At 39.1% G+C, this 17,608-nt stretch overlaps 1 protein-coding gene across 1 annotated transcript; it reads left to right on the top strand.

The window, feature by feature from the left end:
- Window positions 1-2,292: 2,292 nt before the first annotated feature.
- On the top strand, window positions 2,293-11,633 carry PLAU (plasminogen activator, urokinase). Its single transcript, XM_026094892.2, has 11 exons — window positions 2,293-2,441; window positions 3,967-4,078; window positions 5,187-5,241; window positions 5,411-5,515; window positions 6,048-6,213; window positions 6,620-6,717; window positions 6,812-7,001; window positions 7,616-7,761; window positions 8,504-8,644; window positions 9,702-9,850; window positions 10,353-11,633. The coding sequence occupies exons 2-11, from the start codon at window positions 4,019-4,021 to the stop codon at window positions 10,545-10,547; spliced, it is 1,305 nt and encodes a 434-aa protein (XP_025950677.2). The 5' UTR covers window positions 2,293-2,441; window positions 3,967-4,018; the 3' UTR covers window positions 10,548-11,633.
- Window positions 11,634-17,608: the final 5,975 nt, after the last annotated feature.

The raw sequence follows: 17,608 nt of genomic DNA, 5'->3' as shown, positions 1-17,608 counted from the left end.
TTTCCCAAAGACAGGACGTGTGGACTGTACTGTGTTACGTACACTTTCAGAGATTTGGCCACTTCTATCCTCATTCAATCTAGTTTACTAGTCCTCATCTGGAGGTTAAGGACTCTTCCACAGAGGCTTTATTTCCTTCTTCTATCTCCATTCCACATTATTTACACACTGTTTTGAAATTGCTGATAGATGTCATGCCTTCTTTCTGAAGATATCTGAATATAATTTGAACATATATTCCCTCTGTTTCTAGAAAGAGAGAGAGGGCTCTCATAGCTGCCCAGGACTCACACGTACCACTGCAGATCTAACTAGCAGTGAACCAACAAAACATAAGTTACTGTACTTACCTTCTCATGAAAGGATTGACATATGACAAATGGTAAACTGGAGGTAAAAGCAGTATAAAAAACATAGCATGATTCTGAATTATATTTAACTACTTAGATAAATTAGTCCCCTTTCTTATTTTTCTTGTTTAGCATTGTCATTTAGCCCTTGTAAAAACTGAAAGACAGATGGGATTACAGTTTAAAATTTTTATCCACAAAAAATTTCACAAACTTTCACCACCTTCAGCAAAGAGCTGAAACTACCTGCAAGGGATGATGAGAGTCCAGAGAGAATGATAGTCAAGGCATAGCCCAGCAGGTGTGGAAGACTGACTTCTTATTATGTAATGGAGGTGCATTAAAATTAATTAAGGCAGTAAATGTTGCTGATTGCTGCTAAAATCTAGATTCTCTTTTTCCTGGAATTTATTTCTTAGGATAAATTTACTTGAAAGTCACTCCTCTAAAGTAAACAGAGTTGTAATGGGGATTCTACCTTGATATTATCTGCCATATTACTTAGAGGATCTATTTGTTTGTGATGTTGATATATTCAGTCCTGCAGAGACAGAGCAAAATGACTTTACTGAATTTTAAAAGATTTGTTCCTTACCTATCTTCACTTTTGGACTTCCAGCTTAATCTATTTCTTTTGACTCATTTGCCATTCAGTGAACATGAATTCAGCCCAACTTCAGTGGAGATGATGTCTGTTCTGACATGAGCCTGAAAAGCTGAACATAAAACAAAAAGGAATAGAGAGTATAAGCAACTGCTGCCCGAATGAGAGTATGGCTGTACCACAGACTTGACACAAACAGAATGTGGGGAGGGAAGAAGAAACCTAAGCCATATTCCTATCACCAAAGCTAGGTGTCAAACATAGAAGCGAGGTCTCCTGAAGCTCGGAATTGCCCAGTTATGAAGAACGTTCCTCCAGAGGGAAATTCAGGTACGTTCCTGCTCTGAACTGGCCTGTGAAGAAAGACCACAGAGAGACCTGCCTCAGCTTAGTCCTTAGCCTTAGCTGCAGTACCGGAAGCGAAATACTAAGAATATCCCCACAAATGCTATGTGCTGGTGTTCTGCTACAATGTCAAAGCATAATATGAAAAATCACATTAGATGGGGCTTAGGAAAGAGTATATATTTTGGGGGGCCTGCATTCTTAGGTAGTGTGTGTCAGCTGACGTCCATGTCCACATCCACCTCTGAGGTAATGACTCTACCTTGCATTTTCCTTTGGAAGACAGAAAATATTGTTACGGGAAAGCCATGACCAATTTCTCAGGAGGAGAACAGTGCTTCGGAGTGAGGGAGATATAAGCGGCTTTGAAGAATAAGAGTCTACCCCCTGCTGTGAGCCCTGCGCTGTAATAGATTCCATCTGTTGGCCGGTCTCTGCTCTCTAAAAACACATCCTGGGCTTCTAGCACGCACGTCTGGCCCACTACTCCCTCCCAATGGGCTGCGCTTTACCTAAGAAATAATCTTCCTAATGTATGGGGAAAATTCTGCTCTACTCCACATCTATAAATCCATTTGACCCTCGGACAGTAAATCACTTGTGTTTCTTTCATTATGGATAGCGCCATATAAATATGAATAAAATACAACATCACTTGTTCATGTCTCTAGGCATGTTTCAACACTAGTCATTTTTTTCCCAGCTGTCACTCACGTTTCTCTTTCAATTTTTAAATACTTCTTACGAAATTGCTGCCTATCATGGTACATGAAGCAAAGCAACTCATTACAGAGATCTAATTTCAAATGCTGCGTAGCTGTAAGCAACAGAGACGTTGTTCGCTCGCCCCGGCCACTCTCTCGCCCCTGCTCCGAAACTAAAAAGCATCATTTGAAATTTCCCCTTTGAGTCACCCCTAGAGTTTTTGTTTGCGCCGAGGCGTTCGCAGTTGGCGGCGCGGGAAGGCGGGCGGCGCCGCCGAGCGGACCCGGCGGGCCCGGCGAGCCGCTCCGCTCCGCTCCGCTCCGCCCCGGCGGCGGGGGGGCGGCCCCGGCCCGCCCCGGCCCGGCCTTTATAGCGCCCGCCCGCCGCCGCCGCAGCAGCCTGTGCCGGGCACTGCAGCGCGCCGCGTCGCCGGGGTGGTAAGTGGCACGTCGCGGGCAGGAGCGGGCTGCCAGGCGGCAGTCCGGCCGAGAGCAGAACCCGCTGCTGGCTCTTTAAATTAAAGCGAATCCCAATTGCATGCATCCTAACGTTGTAGCAGTGCAAAGATCTGTTCTGTGTTCCAGATTTTAGCAATGTAACATAATTTTGATAAGAAATCAGCTGCACTGCTATTTGTGATGCTAAGGGTTGGGCCTGAGAAAGTAATTATAGTAATGAGTGACAAATTATTTGCTTACTTGCCAAATATGTTAAAATAATTATCTTAACATGATCAGAGCTTAAGAGAAAAATACATCTACTGCAATATAAACTTAATTTGAAAAGTGTGCATGCCTGAGTACTGGAGGCATGATTTGCTTTTTTGCATTATGAAACCTGCATTGCTTATAAACAAAGGGTGCATCTATGTTAGTGTTTTGGTTTGGATCAGGTTGGCTTTTTTTAATGAATTTACTGATCCTCTCCATTTCCCATGCTTTGGGTCACACCATGGGATAGTTTTAGAGTTCTTAAACTATTTCTTTCGAACAAACAAAAATGAAAGATGTGTTTCAAATATCAGGGGGCACTCAGTCCATGGGACAAAACTCAAGCAGATAGTGCAGAGCAGGTTGTCAGTGCCAACTCTGTTCTGTGTGTCCTCTCCTAATTATTGCATTGCACTACTTGCTAATGTGAAACTAACCAAAGTTCCCAGGCATCTTCAGTTTTTCTTTTCTTTGAAACTGAGGATACTTTTTAATTCTTTCAAGAACAACTAAATTCCCATGACTTACATTGCATTTTTTTTAAAAAAGGGGGCAAATTAGTACTTCATAGCTTTTTTCCCTCTATCACTTTTATGAGTTAGTTTAACTGTCACTTCTGTGAAGATTGCTATGTATGCTTGGCTACAAGAGGCAGCTGCATACAAAGAAATCAAACAGAATATGTTGTTAGCCTTTTAATATTATAAACAAGTGAGGAGGTAACCTCAAGACCAGATTTTCAAGAGTTTGCAGTGGTCAGAGGCACTAAATGAGATGGCCAGGCTTACACAAATGCCCAGCGTCAAAAAGCTCCAGTCAGCAACTATGGAGGTACCAGGAAGAAAAGGAGCTTTCCCTTTCAGATCCTTTGGTCCTAGAAGTAGATGTTAAGTGCTTCTTGAAATCTTGTTAAAAAGTAGTAATATCAAATTAAATAGATACACACCACTGCACAGCAACTAAATAAATCTGCCAATTTCTAGACTAACTGCATTAGTCTATACTGCAGTAACTACTATGTGGATTTTTCCAATTTCCCTGTCTCTGCTTCAGTTGAACAATAATAAATCTGATTGTATTTATAAATGTATAAAATTGTGGGATAATAAGCAGATAGCCCACACTAAGTCAATTCTTTATTTTTCTGTCAACTGAATTGTGTGACATGTCCTGAAACCAAATGAACACAACAGAAATGAGCAAGCTGGCACTTCAAGCTACAACATGTTACTAAATTCCTCTTTATTTTCAGAATCAAAATAATACAGACAGAAGAGGAACAAAGTGAGAAGTTACCTAACATCATGAAGTTATTCATCATCTGCACAGTAACTCTGGCCACACTTGTCACACGACTAGATTCTGTAAGTTTTGAAATACATGGGGCCATCCACTTGGAACCACTTCTGTTTTTCCTGTTTTTGACTATACTTCTGCTTTGGACAGTGAACTAGACTTTCTGCTAGCATTCTGCTTTTTGCTGCATTTGCACATACCTATGCATCTGCTGCATATATACCTCCATGAAACATTTGGAGCTCTGTTTTTCCTTCTGCGTTTCTGTTCCACATTAGGATCTCTTCTAGAGAATCCAAATGAGGAGGACATAATGCAGTAGCTTTTATATTTTTCTTAATGCAATTCAAACCTGGACACCAAGTACTAAGAACTTGCTGGATTTTCATGGAGGCGGATACTGGGCTTTAAATTCCCACTTTCCCCTACTTGAAAGAGTGTGATGTTAAGAAAGGAGCAACAGATCTGACTGAATATTTTGACTATTGATTTGTATGACAGCTGATATCTATCAACAGAGCCATTCACCAAATTATGGAACTATATTGTAAACATGACTTGTTTTAGCTCAGGCTAGCCCACTCGACCTCTGGGAAAGCCTAACCTTCTCTCTTTCTCCGTTAGAGTAAAAGTCCAGCCTGTACGTCAGATCCTCCAGATGCGTGATCTGAAATGCAGGTCAAATCTACTGTTGTGTAAATCTGCTGGCTATTACTCCATGCACAGCCATGGAGCACCAAGTTCACCAGAAACAGAAAGGGAGCTGGGTCTATGCTGCACTGCTTGGTGGCTGAGAGGTGAAGACCGCCTCCCTCTGTTCTAGGGACACTGACCCTTGAAAGCTGCTTAGGTCTTTGTGGCAGATATACAACCACAGTGTTGACCTGATGCAGTGGCCCAGTTTGGTTTTGGGGGTTTTCTGTTTTTTCTTCTCTGGTTTGCTCAAGTAGAGTTCTGCCTCCTTAGTCAACAAGGAGACTCCACAGAGCAGGTTCAGCTGGTAACCATGTGCACGTAACTTTAAACTGCTGAACAAGAAGGTCTGCAATAGGGAATAGAGCTTGGGCCCATAATGTCAGGCATCAGAGTTGTATAAAAATTAGCAGAAAATAAAACCACAAAAGAAACTGCTTCCTTAAAAATTTGTATGCCTTTTTTTCCCGTTTCTTTCTCTAGGCTTACAGCAAGAAGCACTACAAGCCACAACTTAAATACGGATCACAACACAAGGGTAAATATCTGCCAGTTCTACTTTAGCCTAAAACCAGTTTGTTAACCTGCAATTAGCAGATTCATACAAGGAAGACTCTAACGATTCCTATCATTTAGGTTGCAGCTACAATTCACTTTACAATGCTATTCAACTGTTTTAACTCTGATTCCTGGTCTTTCACTTGTAGATTGCAACTGTTTAAATGGAGGAACCTGCATTACCTATTACCTCTTTAACCGAATCAATCGTTGCTTATGCCCAGAAGGATACAGTGGAATTAACTGTGAAATTGGTAGAGTATCCATCTTTTCCTACTTAATACTAACTTACTCTATTGAAAAGATTTATAAAAAAAATAAGCAAATCATGAATATGAAATGCCAATTGAAAGTACTACAGATAAAAGTATGACTGGATATTCTTTAGCACTTTATACTGATAATTAGGCAAAAGAGAAATAGGTTATTGGAGCAAAGTCATGATCTTTGACATCTTTTTGTCTCTGCCTCTTCACTAATGTTTCAGTTTGTAAAGTACAATGAATTTGTTTGGGAGTGTCCAAAAGTGCAGGAAGAACTGATTAAATTGTGATGGTTACTGAAACCATTAAACAAGCAATATATATGCTTTAAAACATAAGATACTTGGTGCAGAACATTAATATGAAACAAATTTAATAAGAATAACCAGTCCAGATTTTGCATCATCTGTTTTCAAGTGTAATGCAAGAATATTTTTGTTTCATTACATGGATCCATATGGTTATTTCTATCTCAGAACAACTGTAAGCAAGAACATGATGCTAGCTTAAATTTATTTTGCAGACACTGACAGCACATGCTACACTGAGAATGGTGAGGACTATAGAGGAATTGCAACAGAAAAGGAATGTCTGCCATGGGACCTCCCCTCAGTAATCAGGAGGGGTAGTTACCACACTGACTTGAAGAATGCCTTGCACCTTGGACTGGGCAAACACAGTTACTGCAGGTAAGTTAATGTATCACTTTTCCTGTGATATATTCTGTTGTCACATATTCCCAGAAGTGCCTGTAGTGATGGTACATGATCAAAGGAGCACTACAGTTTTCTGGAGATGAATTTTGATTAGAAATATTGGAAACTTGGCTCTCTGAAGTGTCTAGAGTTCTCATTTTTCACTGAAGTTGATGGTACTGCAAAATTCCCAGAATGGGAATGCTACAGTAATGGTCCTACAAGAAGTACCAGCTATAACAAAATGAACTGCCAATTTTGCGATCAAACATGTGTCCTCTTGTAAGTTAATTTCTTTGGCATATCTCGAAATCTTTATCCTTTTCGGAACAGTTAGAATTTTAAGATACTAGCACTTACAAACTGTGTTTATGAAAAGAACACTTCCTTTATCTTCCAGAAATCCCAATGGAAGGAGCAGGCCCTGGTGTTACACCAAAAAGGGGTTCAGCATTCAAGAAAGACCTTGCAATATACAGAAGTGTCGCAAAGAAAGTGGTAAGCCACAGTGGTTTTCAAGACAACTGATTTCAGGACAAAGTTGGTATCTGCCTGTTGTAAGCACATCTCAACAAAATTCTTCCTTTCACAGAGCCCACATGTGGTCAAAGGAGCTTCAGCAAGTACTTCAAGATTGTTAGTGGAAGTCACACAGAGGTTGAGTCTCAGCCTTGGATAGCTGGCATCTTCCAAAACACAAAGGGCATTGACCATTTTCTTTGTGGTGGCAGCCTCATTGACCCTTGCTGGGTGCTTACAGCAGCACACTGTTTCCATGCTCAGTAAGTTCTAGTACTTCATAGCTCTGCATTTGTCCTATTTTTGACTTTTGTCAACTGATTTCTTTGCGCAATACTCACTGTGCAAAGCTTGACACCCTTGAAAATCTATGCTACTGGGACTATTTTTTTTGACTCTTCAAAACATGAAGAGTAGCCATGAACAATAAGCCTTTGAGAGCATAAGTCTAGCAAAATGAGCTAGCAAAATGCAAACATTTTGATGGATATGCAAATTAAACAATCTAGTCAGAATGAAACCTTGGTTCCAATTTGTTAGCTGTTCCTCAAATTTAACAGCTCATCACCTTTCAGTATAACTTTTAAGAACAATACACCTAGCAATACCTTGTGGAAAACTGATTCTCTTAGCCTTCTGGAGAAAATCCCATTGCCAATGCCTGGCACTAGCAGCAGTCAGGTAGATGTGCAGCTCAAAATGTCTGAACATCTAGTTCATATTGACTTAAAATGGCAAATCAGGAGTCCAGAATATTGGATCATCCTTCAAAGCTAAATCTTGCTTTTCAGTATTAAACATGATCTCTTAGAGTGAGGTCAAGGACCACTGACTTCTGTTTCAAGTAGTCTTCATGAATCTCTTTATTTTCACTCAGGTCAAAACACAAATCAGCCTACAAAGTCTTCCTCGGAAAGTCCATACTGAATGCTACTGATAATAAAGAACAAGTGTTCATGGTGGATGAGATCATCTCTCACCCTGACTTTACAGATGAGACAGGTGGCAATGAGAATGATATTGGTAAGTGTCATCTTAACATGAGCCTTTAAAGCACTGAGGATAGCTGTGAAGATTACATGATTATGGTGTACTTCCACTAAAATAACTAGAACCAAAGAACAGATGAAGGGGAACAGGAGCCAGGTGCTTCTGAGAACTAGGCTTACAGTGAGTAAGATTTTTCCACTTACATAAAGGTGGTTTGAATTAACCCTGTAAATACAGCTTTCATAAGCCCCTCTCTAAACCAACAAAAGCATAGACATAGGTTTTTGTAACTTAATGAAGTAGATCCCTCACTCTTGTACTTGACACATATTCTACCACCCCTTCCAAATTCCTGCCATTAGGAAAAAAGACTCAGAATAGTTCCTTAAGCCCTTCTAGTGAGTGGTGCAGTAGAAACTGTCTTCTCTTCAGCAGGGCACCAGAGGCCAACCTTCACAGCCAGTCAGGAAACTGAGGTCTTAGAACAGTGAGAGGCTGCTGAAAATGCCTTTTGAGAGAAATCTTCCCCCAGTTATTCCCACCTGCTATCCTTCCAGGGAGCAAGTTCAAGTTGGGATATTTGCCCGTTTCAATGTTGGAAAAATTTAGTTTTCACTATGATAATGACCGGTGTCATTCCTTAAGTGATGAGGGCAACCAGATATAACTGAACTAGATGTAATCACTTTACCAGATGCTTCCATTTTCAAAGAAATCATGAGGGAAAAACTTGCTTTACAAATCTAACTGATCTGCTCTGACCTTTTTTATGTAGCTTTGATAAGAATAAAGACAACTTCTGGACAGTGTGCAGTAGAAACCAAATATGTCAGAACAGTCTGCTTGCCAGAGAAGAACCTTTACCTACCAGACGATACCCAGTGTGAAATTTCTGGCTATGGAAAACAGGATTTTTGTAAGTGAATAATTTCTCTTACCAAAGCTGTACTCAAGCAACATGGCAGCCTCTTATATTTTAAATACAACAAGGAAAACTATTAAGCATTACTCTGCCTAGTATATAAAGCCTCTATCTTAAAGGTGAAAAACTTGACCAAAGCTGTGTTGTTCCAGACTTTGTTTTTACAGATTTCAGTAAGGTGTTTCTTCTTTCTTCAAAAGATAAAAATCAAGGCACAGTGTACTTCAGGAATGGTACACTGAAGCCACATAGTTCATAATACATACAGAAGCATATCACATTGCTCTAAGAGTATCCAGCTTTAACTCTAAAAGTCAGAAATAGTTTTCATAGTAACGTGCTACTGCAATGCCCTTCACTTGGTGGTCTTCCTCCCCTCAAATGCATGAAGATTACCTTACAACACTCAATATTGCTTGTAGTCACTCTTAAAAACCAGTTACATTTGTGACTGTTAATGCTAGTAACAACCAAGACCCACCAGAGTCAAATAAAATAAACACAATTATATAAACTGGGCATGTAAACAAGCTGCCTTTTATACCATGATCTGCAAATGATTCAAAGCCTCCCTGCTGCTATTGTGTATTCCCCATGTGTATTTCTTTTGAAAGATTGTTTTTGCTATTATCTTCAGTTGTCCATGGCATTTTCTATCTTATGCTTCTCTCACTTTTTTCAACCATCTAAAGTAAACAAAGATTAAAAAAAAAAATGCAGTCCCCCCTGATAAGAGTGAGGAGGGGAAGAATTGAAAGTTATGTTGGAGTATTAAGCAAGGATTGCATCTGAACAGAATTTAGCTCTAAAAACTGTCATCAAATTCTTTCTCTAAAAATTAAGATAAATTTTACAGTTTGCATTTGGAATACTTGTTTTCACTCTTAATATTAATGAATAAGTCTTAAAGTAAAACAATGCTGTATAAACTGGAAATATGAGCCCCAAAACACAACTGGAAAGGTCATGTTAATTTCTTTATTGAAGACTAGCAGTATTTTTTTTTCCTCTTGGAGTGTGAAAATAGTCTAAATACCTCCTTTTTTTGCAGATGACATTTACTACGCTCAAAGACTGATGTCAGCTAATGTGAATTTAATATCACAGAGAAAATGCACACATGAATACTATGACAATATCAGAGTTACTGACAACATGGTCTGTGCTGGAGATTCCACATGGAAAACTGATGCATGCAAGGTAAAAACTAGTTTTATTTTGTAAAACTATCTTAGATCATGTTTTCCACCCTAATCTCTACATTGCACTGATCAGCTGTTGATATCTTATAATTTTGCTAGCCAGAAGAGTCTTTTATTTAAAGGGAATTCAGTACAGCCAATGGGCAGAGACAACTGATTCCAACTCTGTGATATAGAACTGCATATGCTAGCTTTGACCTTTAGTAACTAACCTAATATCTGTGATTATAAACATAGTGCAGAGCACTTTGTGCAAGATAACTATTCCCTCTGTGCCCAGGTAGGGTGGACTGGAGAATGTCTTACCTTATAGACCATGTGCTAATCGCAGCTAATTGCTGAGCATTCTGTTCTATCTATGCAGTGTGCTCAAAAATTAAACCTTAATTCATAGGTGTTTGCTAGTTCTTTCCATTTTAGAAAAATAATAGTCACAGAGACCCTGTGATAAAGGCTTCATCTGCAGAAAACAGGCTAACATATTCTCTTTCCATTGTCAGGGAGACTCCGGTGGCCCCATGGTCTGCGAGCACAATGGCAGGATGACGCTTTATGGGATTGTCAGCTGGGGAGATGGCTGTGCAAAGGAAAACAAGCCCGGTGTCTACACCAGAGTTACCCGATACCTTGGCTGGATTGATTCCAACATGAATGCAGTACATACCAAAAGTCGTTTTCTCCCTGAGCCAAACTGACCTTTTCTCCACATAGAGTCAAAGTACTTGCACCAAACAAATGAGATTAAGCCTATATTGATGCCAGGACACTGAAGTCCTGAACGTCACTGAAGTTGAGTCATGTATCTTCCTCACTAGAGGCTTTAGTTACAAATGCTCACATTGTCTGCCACTCATACGAGTGTTTCTGATGCAGAGATGCAGTGACATACTATTTCACTACTCTGAATTACCTGAAAACCACTCCGTGGGAAACTAAAATATTTAACATTTAAATGAGTATTCCCATGCATGATACAGTACATATCAGGTTATCTGCCTGCTTCATTTATGAACCAGAGTGTGGTCCAGAAGTATTGGTACAGTTTTAACTTATTTAATTCAAGTTAGCATTTTGTACATAGACTCAGTGTAAAACTTTTCCTTCACCTCATCACACTGAAGAATGCCAGGACTGAAGGCCTAGAAATCTACTCTATTAAAACCAATATGGAGAAGGCGATCAAGCTTTGTTGCGCTAGAAAGTTGAAGAAATTGCATCAGCATTAGTTATCACTAATGCACAAAGGAGGACTAAAGTCTAGCCTGAAGCAATACTTGGCACATGGAGCTCAGTCCTGTACTCCCAACATATATTTAAAATCTTAGGGATAACAACAGTAGCTGTGTCAGCATAAAAACTCTTAATGCATTCCACTTAAGGTGTGTCATACAAGGAAGCAAATCATATATTTTTGACTGGACTACCAGGTCACATCTGAAGGTGTCTGGGTCTCCCATGTCTCTGCATGTATGTATGCACCTAGAAGAGGATCTAAGCACTCAAAGGCTTTTTGTAACTTCTGGTCAATCAATACCTATTGAATGCTGCAGATATCAAATGTCAGAAACTATTGTCCATTCATTTAACTGATATTGTAAGGAAGCTACTTTCCCTAAGACTGATATGCTGGTTTTATTTTTTTAAACTTGTCTTTGTTTAATAGATTTGTATTATTTGTAAGAGGGCTGGAACCTCAAGTTTTATTTAAATATTTTTACTATGTTTAACTTATTGTTTGTATTATGGATGTTAAACTATCATTAAAAAAACTGTTATTCTTATGTGGTTGGTTGTTCTATATTGGAAGTGGAAGGCCATGTTTAGAAAAGGGAAATACCATTATCAAGCTCTAAGCTCAAGCTTAGAGCAAAGAGCAGCTTGACTCTTCCCTGCTTAAAAAGGAAAAAAAGGGCTAGGGGTAGATAAGCAACTAATTAGGTTCTTGAACTTCCTGTTTACTAAAGCATTTGACATGTGAAATGAATGTCTTCAATTCTGGGCTGGAGTATTAGAAGTATTAGGCTATGTGTATATTAGCAAGTCATGCAGTGTAAAATGCATGACTGGTACCAAGGACCAAATATCCACATAGCTTGGCTATGTTTCAGGGCCCTTGTCCAGCCCTGGGGACTAGACATGCTAGCCTGGTTGCAGCACAGTGGGTGAAGCCTGGAGCACAAATTCCTCTTTAGCTTCACCCTAAAGGAATAGAGTTAGCATGCTCCATGGCTATTCTGCAATGATATCCAAATCACCCCTTTTTTTTTTGGGGGGGGGGGGGAAAGCAGGGCAATCAGAAGACTCATTTCAAAAGTTCATCCATAACTAAAATGCTACTGCAGGTGTAAGAATGCAGTATATTCCCTTTTGCCAGAGAGATGCAGCAATATAGTAGGAAGGTGCCAAAATAAAAGTCACAGTTTCAGCTTTCCTCAGTATTTCTTCATGAGCAGTGATTTTGGAAAAGAAATATATCCAAAGCTGAACTCAAGTACTTCTAAGCATGACCTTAGTGGAACTTACACCTTAGAGACTTATTTACACTTCATTTTCATGTCAGTTCTCAAGAAAGAAGTGTAGCTAGAAGAGAATCTGTAGTAGAGAGTCCTTTGAACAAAGAAATACTTGCATTTCCAGTTCTCGACAAAATGTTGCAATTCTAAACACAAACTAGATGCTCACTGAATATGCATGCATGAAGATACACACATTCTGTTGCTTAGACAGACAACAAAAGCAGAAAACACTCTCAAGGGCTTCTCTTTTGAGTGATTAAGGGAACACAGAGTTCTTGGCATCACTTCGACACCCTAAAGAGCATGCTCTGTGCCTGCTTTGGCATTTTTTGTTGTTTTTTTTTTCGAGGAGATTATAATACATGGAATGACTCCAGCTGAAGACAACTAAATGAGATGTTATCAAGACACCTTAAAAATCATATAAAACCTATAGAGAGTGTTTGTATCAAATTTACAGAAAACAATTTATATTGCAGCATTAAGATGCAATGTACTTGGGTGACATTTGTAAATGTGAAAGCAAAAGGTCTGCATATCATAACAATATCCTGTCAGGCGTTTAACACTATGAAAAATGATTTCTCACACTGGAATGGCCAGCACAGAACAAATTAGCAGGCTAATTAGTGGGCTAATTTCTGAAATAAGGAGTCCTATTCATCCTGCTCAAATGACATGGTGAGCCAGCAAGACTCCAGTACTTACTGGTCAAAAGATGGCAGATCAGCATTTTGGCTTGCCCTTTTTTAGCCTATTTTTTAAAAAGTTAGTACCTACATGTTTTGTTACTTATTCATCTCCTTTCAGAAATACAGAACTTGGGTAGCACTAGGGTCAAATTACAGGACCTCCAGCACAATTGAATTGACTTTTGTAGATTAGATCATATTAACATTTACTTGCCTGTGTGAATTACAGTTCATTTAAAAATTCAGGAAAAAATCTCAAATGTATATGTCCAACATTCTTTACAGAGCCCTCATATAAGCCTTTTGGTCTCAGTCAATAGCTGCTTAATGATGACTGATTACAGATTTCAGAAACATTTTGGAAGTCTTGAGCAAGAAATTAGTTGTGACTTCTAAATGGTGCTCTGACTATAAATGAGCAGTATTGGGGAATGAATTGGAACTTTGTAATAACATTTCACTCAAATGGGTTTTCATCATGTTACAGACATCAAAAAATATAAACAAGCCTCTGAAGAGAGCAAAACTTATTTTTCTGTATTATTCTCTTTGATCAAATACAGATGAACAGATAAACTCATTGATACACTCATTGCTGTCTTCCTTTCATAGCAAAGCACTCATGAATTCAGAGTTGCCCTGGTACAAATTCCACCATAGCAATCCTTTCAAAAACTAAGGGAACATGCATCAGCTAAATTCCCTCTCTCCAATAAGCACATCACCATTTGTGAGAAGCTTTTTTAAGCTTATTTTAGTTTGGGTACACAAAGCTTGCATATTTGTGATGGAATGATAGGAATAAGAACCTTAATGAAGGAAAGTCTTGCCCTTAAGGCTCAAGCCTGAAGCATGTAACATCTGGATTACTTCCAGCTCTGTTATTAAATCACAATGTCTTTATACTTCAAATTCCCATCTATAAAATGGGTGGGACAGTATTTCCTCTCTCCCACAGATCTGTCTTGGTATGGTTTCTCTGGAGGAGGGACAGCTGACAACTGTGTGAATGTACCGTGACTAACATGCTGAGATCCCAGTCTCATCCAGGGACAGACAGCATTACTTAAACACAAAATGATTAGTGACAATATTGGGTTGTGAACTCTTTGGCAATACAATTTGTGGTTGGGATTGGCAAGCAGAAATTTATTAGTAGAGGTTACCACTTTGTGTGTGGTACAGTTATTTGGCAAAAGCATGTTGTTTTTGGATTGTTGGTTAGTGTTTCTGCAGGGAACTAAAACTGCACTTTTTTCTGGAGAACCGGTTAGAGACGTACTGTGAGAGACTCCGAGATCAGCGACTGTCCAAGATGAGACAGAAGGTATCTCATCACTGATTATCTAGGCAATAACTGACAGGACAACCTGACCAGTGTTGGCAGATTGTACTTTGGGCACAAAATAAACAATAATAATACAGTTTTAGACAAATATTTATTTTAATCATGTCTTTTGGGATGCTACGGATTTATCACTTCAGTATTTCTGTCATTTAAATATTTATCAAAGTATTAAATTCATCGAATTTGCAACAGGTGGAGAACATACACATATCATCAGGGCCATTGTGTATCACTACCATTGTAATCAACTGCATACTTCTCATTGACTTCTGTGGGCTTTTTCTACGAATAAAGTCAGATCAATACAATGTACATTTCAATTTACTCCCATCATTATGAATATAGATATGAATGAAGAAGTTTTGCATTTAAGTCTCCTTCATCCTGACATTTAGGATGCTTTGCTAAAGTATGAATAAAGACAGGGTCTTGAGAACTGAGGAAATTTAGATGCAGTTTTGGGTTCTGCACTCCCAGCCCAAAGCCTCAATTTTTTCAGGCTCTGATAGCTCCTTGTGTGTGCAATAGTTTTCATTCTTTAGCTAATATTAGATAAACTGCCTGAACCAACAAGAAATTTTTAAACAAACATACAGTGCATATTCCTCTCTGCCTTGACTGCTATAATACATCATATAGTCCCTTTTAATGTTCTATATATGACTCTGACTCTAAAACTGCGGTATCATCTGGCTGGCTAGAGCCTAGGAAAAAGAAAGACAGAAGATGAGAGCACAGTTCTTGCAAAACTTTCTCTTCCTGCAACAGAATACACAGGATACATTTTCTTTCCCTCCTCACGGAGAGTGAGCACAGGATGATCCAGGCTGTGGGGTTGAGGAAGAGGGGCAGAAGCAGCCTGGAGAACTCAGCATGGAGCACAGTGAAGAGCACTGCAGGCTGTCAACAGAAACCCTAGAGAGAGGACACACATTGCTGAGGGGCAGGCCAAACTCTGTATGCATTCTGCATTCTTCCCACACAGAAATGCTAGTTTTGGCTCTGAAAACACTAGCTTGAATACCAGAAACAACACAGACAAGTTAGCATAGGATACTTATTCTTGCTGAGAAGTGATATTGCATTGTTTCACTCAAATGTTTCCTTATTTTAACAAATAGTTAACATCATTTTTCCTGTTCTTACGGTGTTGCCATCCTTCCCCTCTCCAACACTGTCAAGTCTCACTGCAGACTGCAATACAATTCAGAACCATATTATACTTCAGGACTGGATCTCAATAATGTCTCCAAATAGTAGTCCAAATTCAGAGAGCCCTGGGTGAGCCAGTTTCCATTTTCCTGTAGCTTTCCCAGAAGGTACATCAGGGTAGTAAAGCACATCTCACACTGAAGTACAAGATTCACTTCCTATCATCCTATATGTAACATACATCAACATACATATTTCTTAATGTTCTCCATATCACGTTTCATAGTAGAGTGGTAAAGCCAACTCCCAGTCAATCACGATGTTAACATGACTTAAAAAATAATCATCCCTATTAGAGACTGGTAAAGTAAAACCAGGCTAATGATAATGACAGATACATCACTGGCAAAACTTGCTTTGAAAAATGGGGTGATATTTAACAATTACTATCAGGACTGCTATGCCAGCACTTCCTTGGATGCCATGATCTTTTTGTTACACCTTCATCATCCTAATCCTAAAAGGCATCGGAAGCAGACACTCACACCTCCACTGGCTCAGTCTTGAATGCTGAGGATGCCAGCCATTGAAACTCCTTCACTAACGCAATACCTTTTATCCCACCATATCCCCTTTTCTCACTTCTTTAGGCTGGTGAGGGGCAGACACTTAATCCCAGGTTTTAAACCAATTTCAAAAAAGAGTTAAATGAGTGCTAGCACATAGCCAAAAGGAGCAAAGCAAAACTGTTTTAAAAGCCCTCATCAAATGAGTTCTAAGACACATTAAAGATTTCCTTTCTGTGTCTTCAGTATCATACTAGTAAAGGCTAACTTGTTATTATATAAGGTGCAAAGTTGCAGTAACTTAGTACCTCCACACAGTACAACTTAAAAAAAGCAGTGAAGCATACCTAATGCTGTGCCACAAATGTGTTTTTATAACAACACAAGAATATCTCAGGATCTTGGCAGAGGCTTAGTCTTTACAGAGCCCCTATTACAGGCAGTGCTGCTGTGCAAGTTGCCCTCCAAACCACTGCTCAAGGAATTTTAAGAGACTTTAACAGGAAGTTGCAGTCTCCTTCCAGGGCGCTACCACCCTCCTGGTTTGCTTTTTGCAGTCACAGTACAACAAGCCTGTAAGTTTCCAACCTAATTGCAGGATCTCAGAGGCCCAAAAAATATCTGAAAGATTTAGCATCTGATGCTTATCAGATCACGTGCTGCAGAATTCCAAATATATGATAAGACAGGAAAAACTGTATTACTTAGCAGACACTCTTCTTCAATCCTCTCCAACCAGTGTCATTAAATACATATAACCTTTTTTCCTTTAAATCCTTTTTGAAAGATATTAGATATCTGGTAGATACTAACACACATGTAGGAGTTTGTAGGACAAATCCTGATATCATAATTTTACTCTTCAACATCTTTCCTTGATTTCAGATATGCGGCAGGCAATCGAAAGCAGCAGATATGGGCATCAGCCAAACAACAGAAGAGATCAAAATCTCAGAAACCTTAGGAGCATGATGAAGAAGAATTCAAGTCTCTACTTCTCTTTAATACTTCCACAAAAGAAACATATTAAGCAATGAGCATAAAACAGTATCTGATGTGTCCAAGACACAGGAAGCTAGTTTAACCTGTCAACTCTTAAAAGGAAGTGATGCATTCTGAATAGACAAACCACTTTACCTTATATAGCTCAGGCTTTTTTAATGAAGGTGGAACTAAAATGTGACTCAAAGCACTTAAAAATAAGATGGATTTTAAATAAACCAAGTGCTGGTGAAACATGATACACAGTCACCTATTTGTTGCACATATCATACCACTTCCATGTAGAATTGCAAGGGTCAAAGGATTGTGTTTGTGTATATTGAAACCTGAGCTAACAGAGAGCATTACGACTATTTGATCCCCAGGCCTTGGCCTCATTTCTGACACTTAACCAGAGTGCCTGCTTTGGGCTTATCCGTGAAATGAGAAGCAAACCTTTGTGCATCCACCAAACTTATAATCTGATGTTTTAGATACTCC

This window comes from Dromaius novaehollandiae, chromosome 6, assembly GCF_036370855.1.
Source record: "Dromaius novaehollandiae isolate bDroNov1 chromosome 6, bDroNov1.hap1, whole genome shotgun sequence".
Lineage (NCBI taxonomy): Eukaryota > Metazoa > Chordata > Aves > Casuariiformes > Dromaiidae > Dromaius > Dromaius novaehollandiae.
This window is presented reverse-complemented; position numbering and strand designations above follow the sequence as displayed.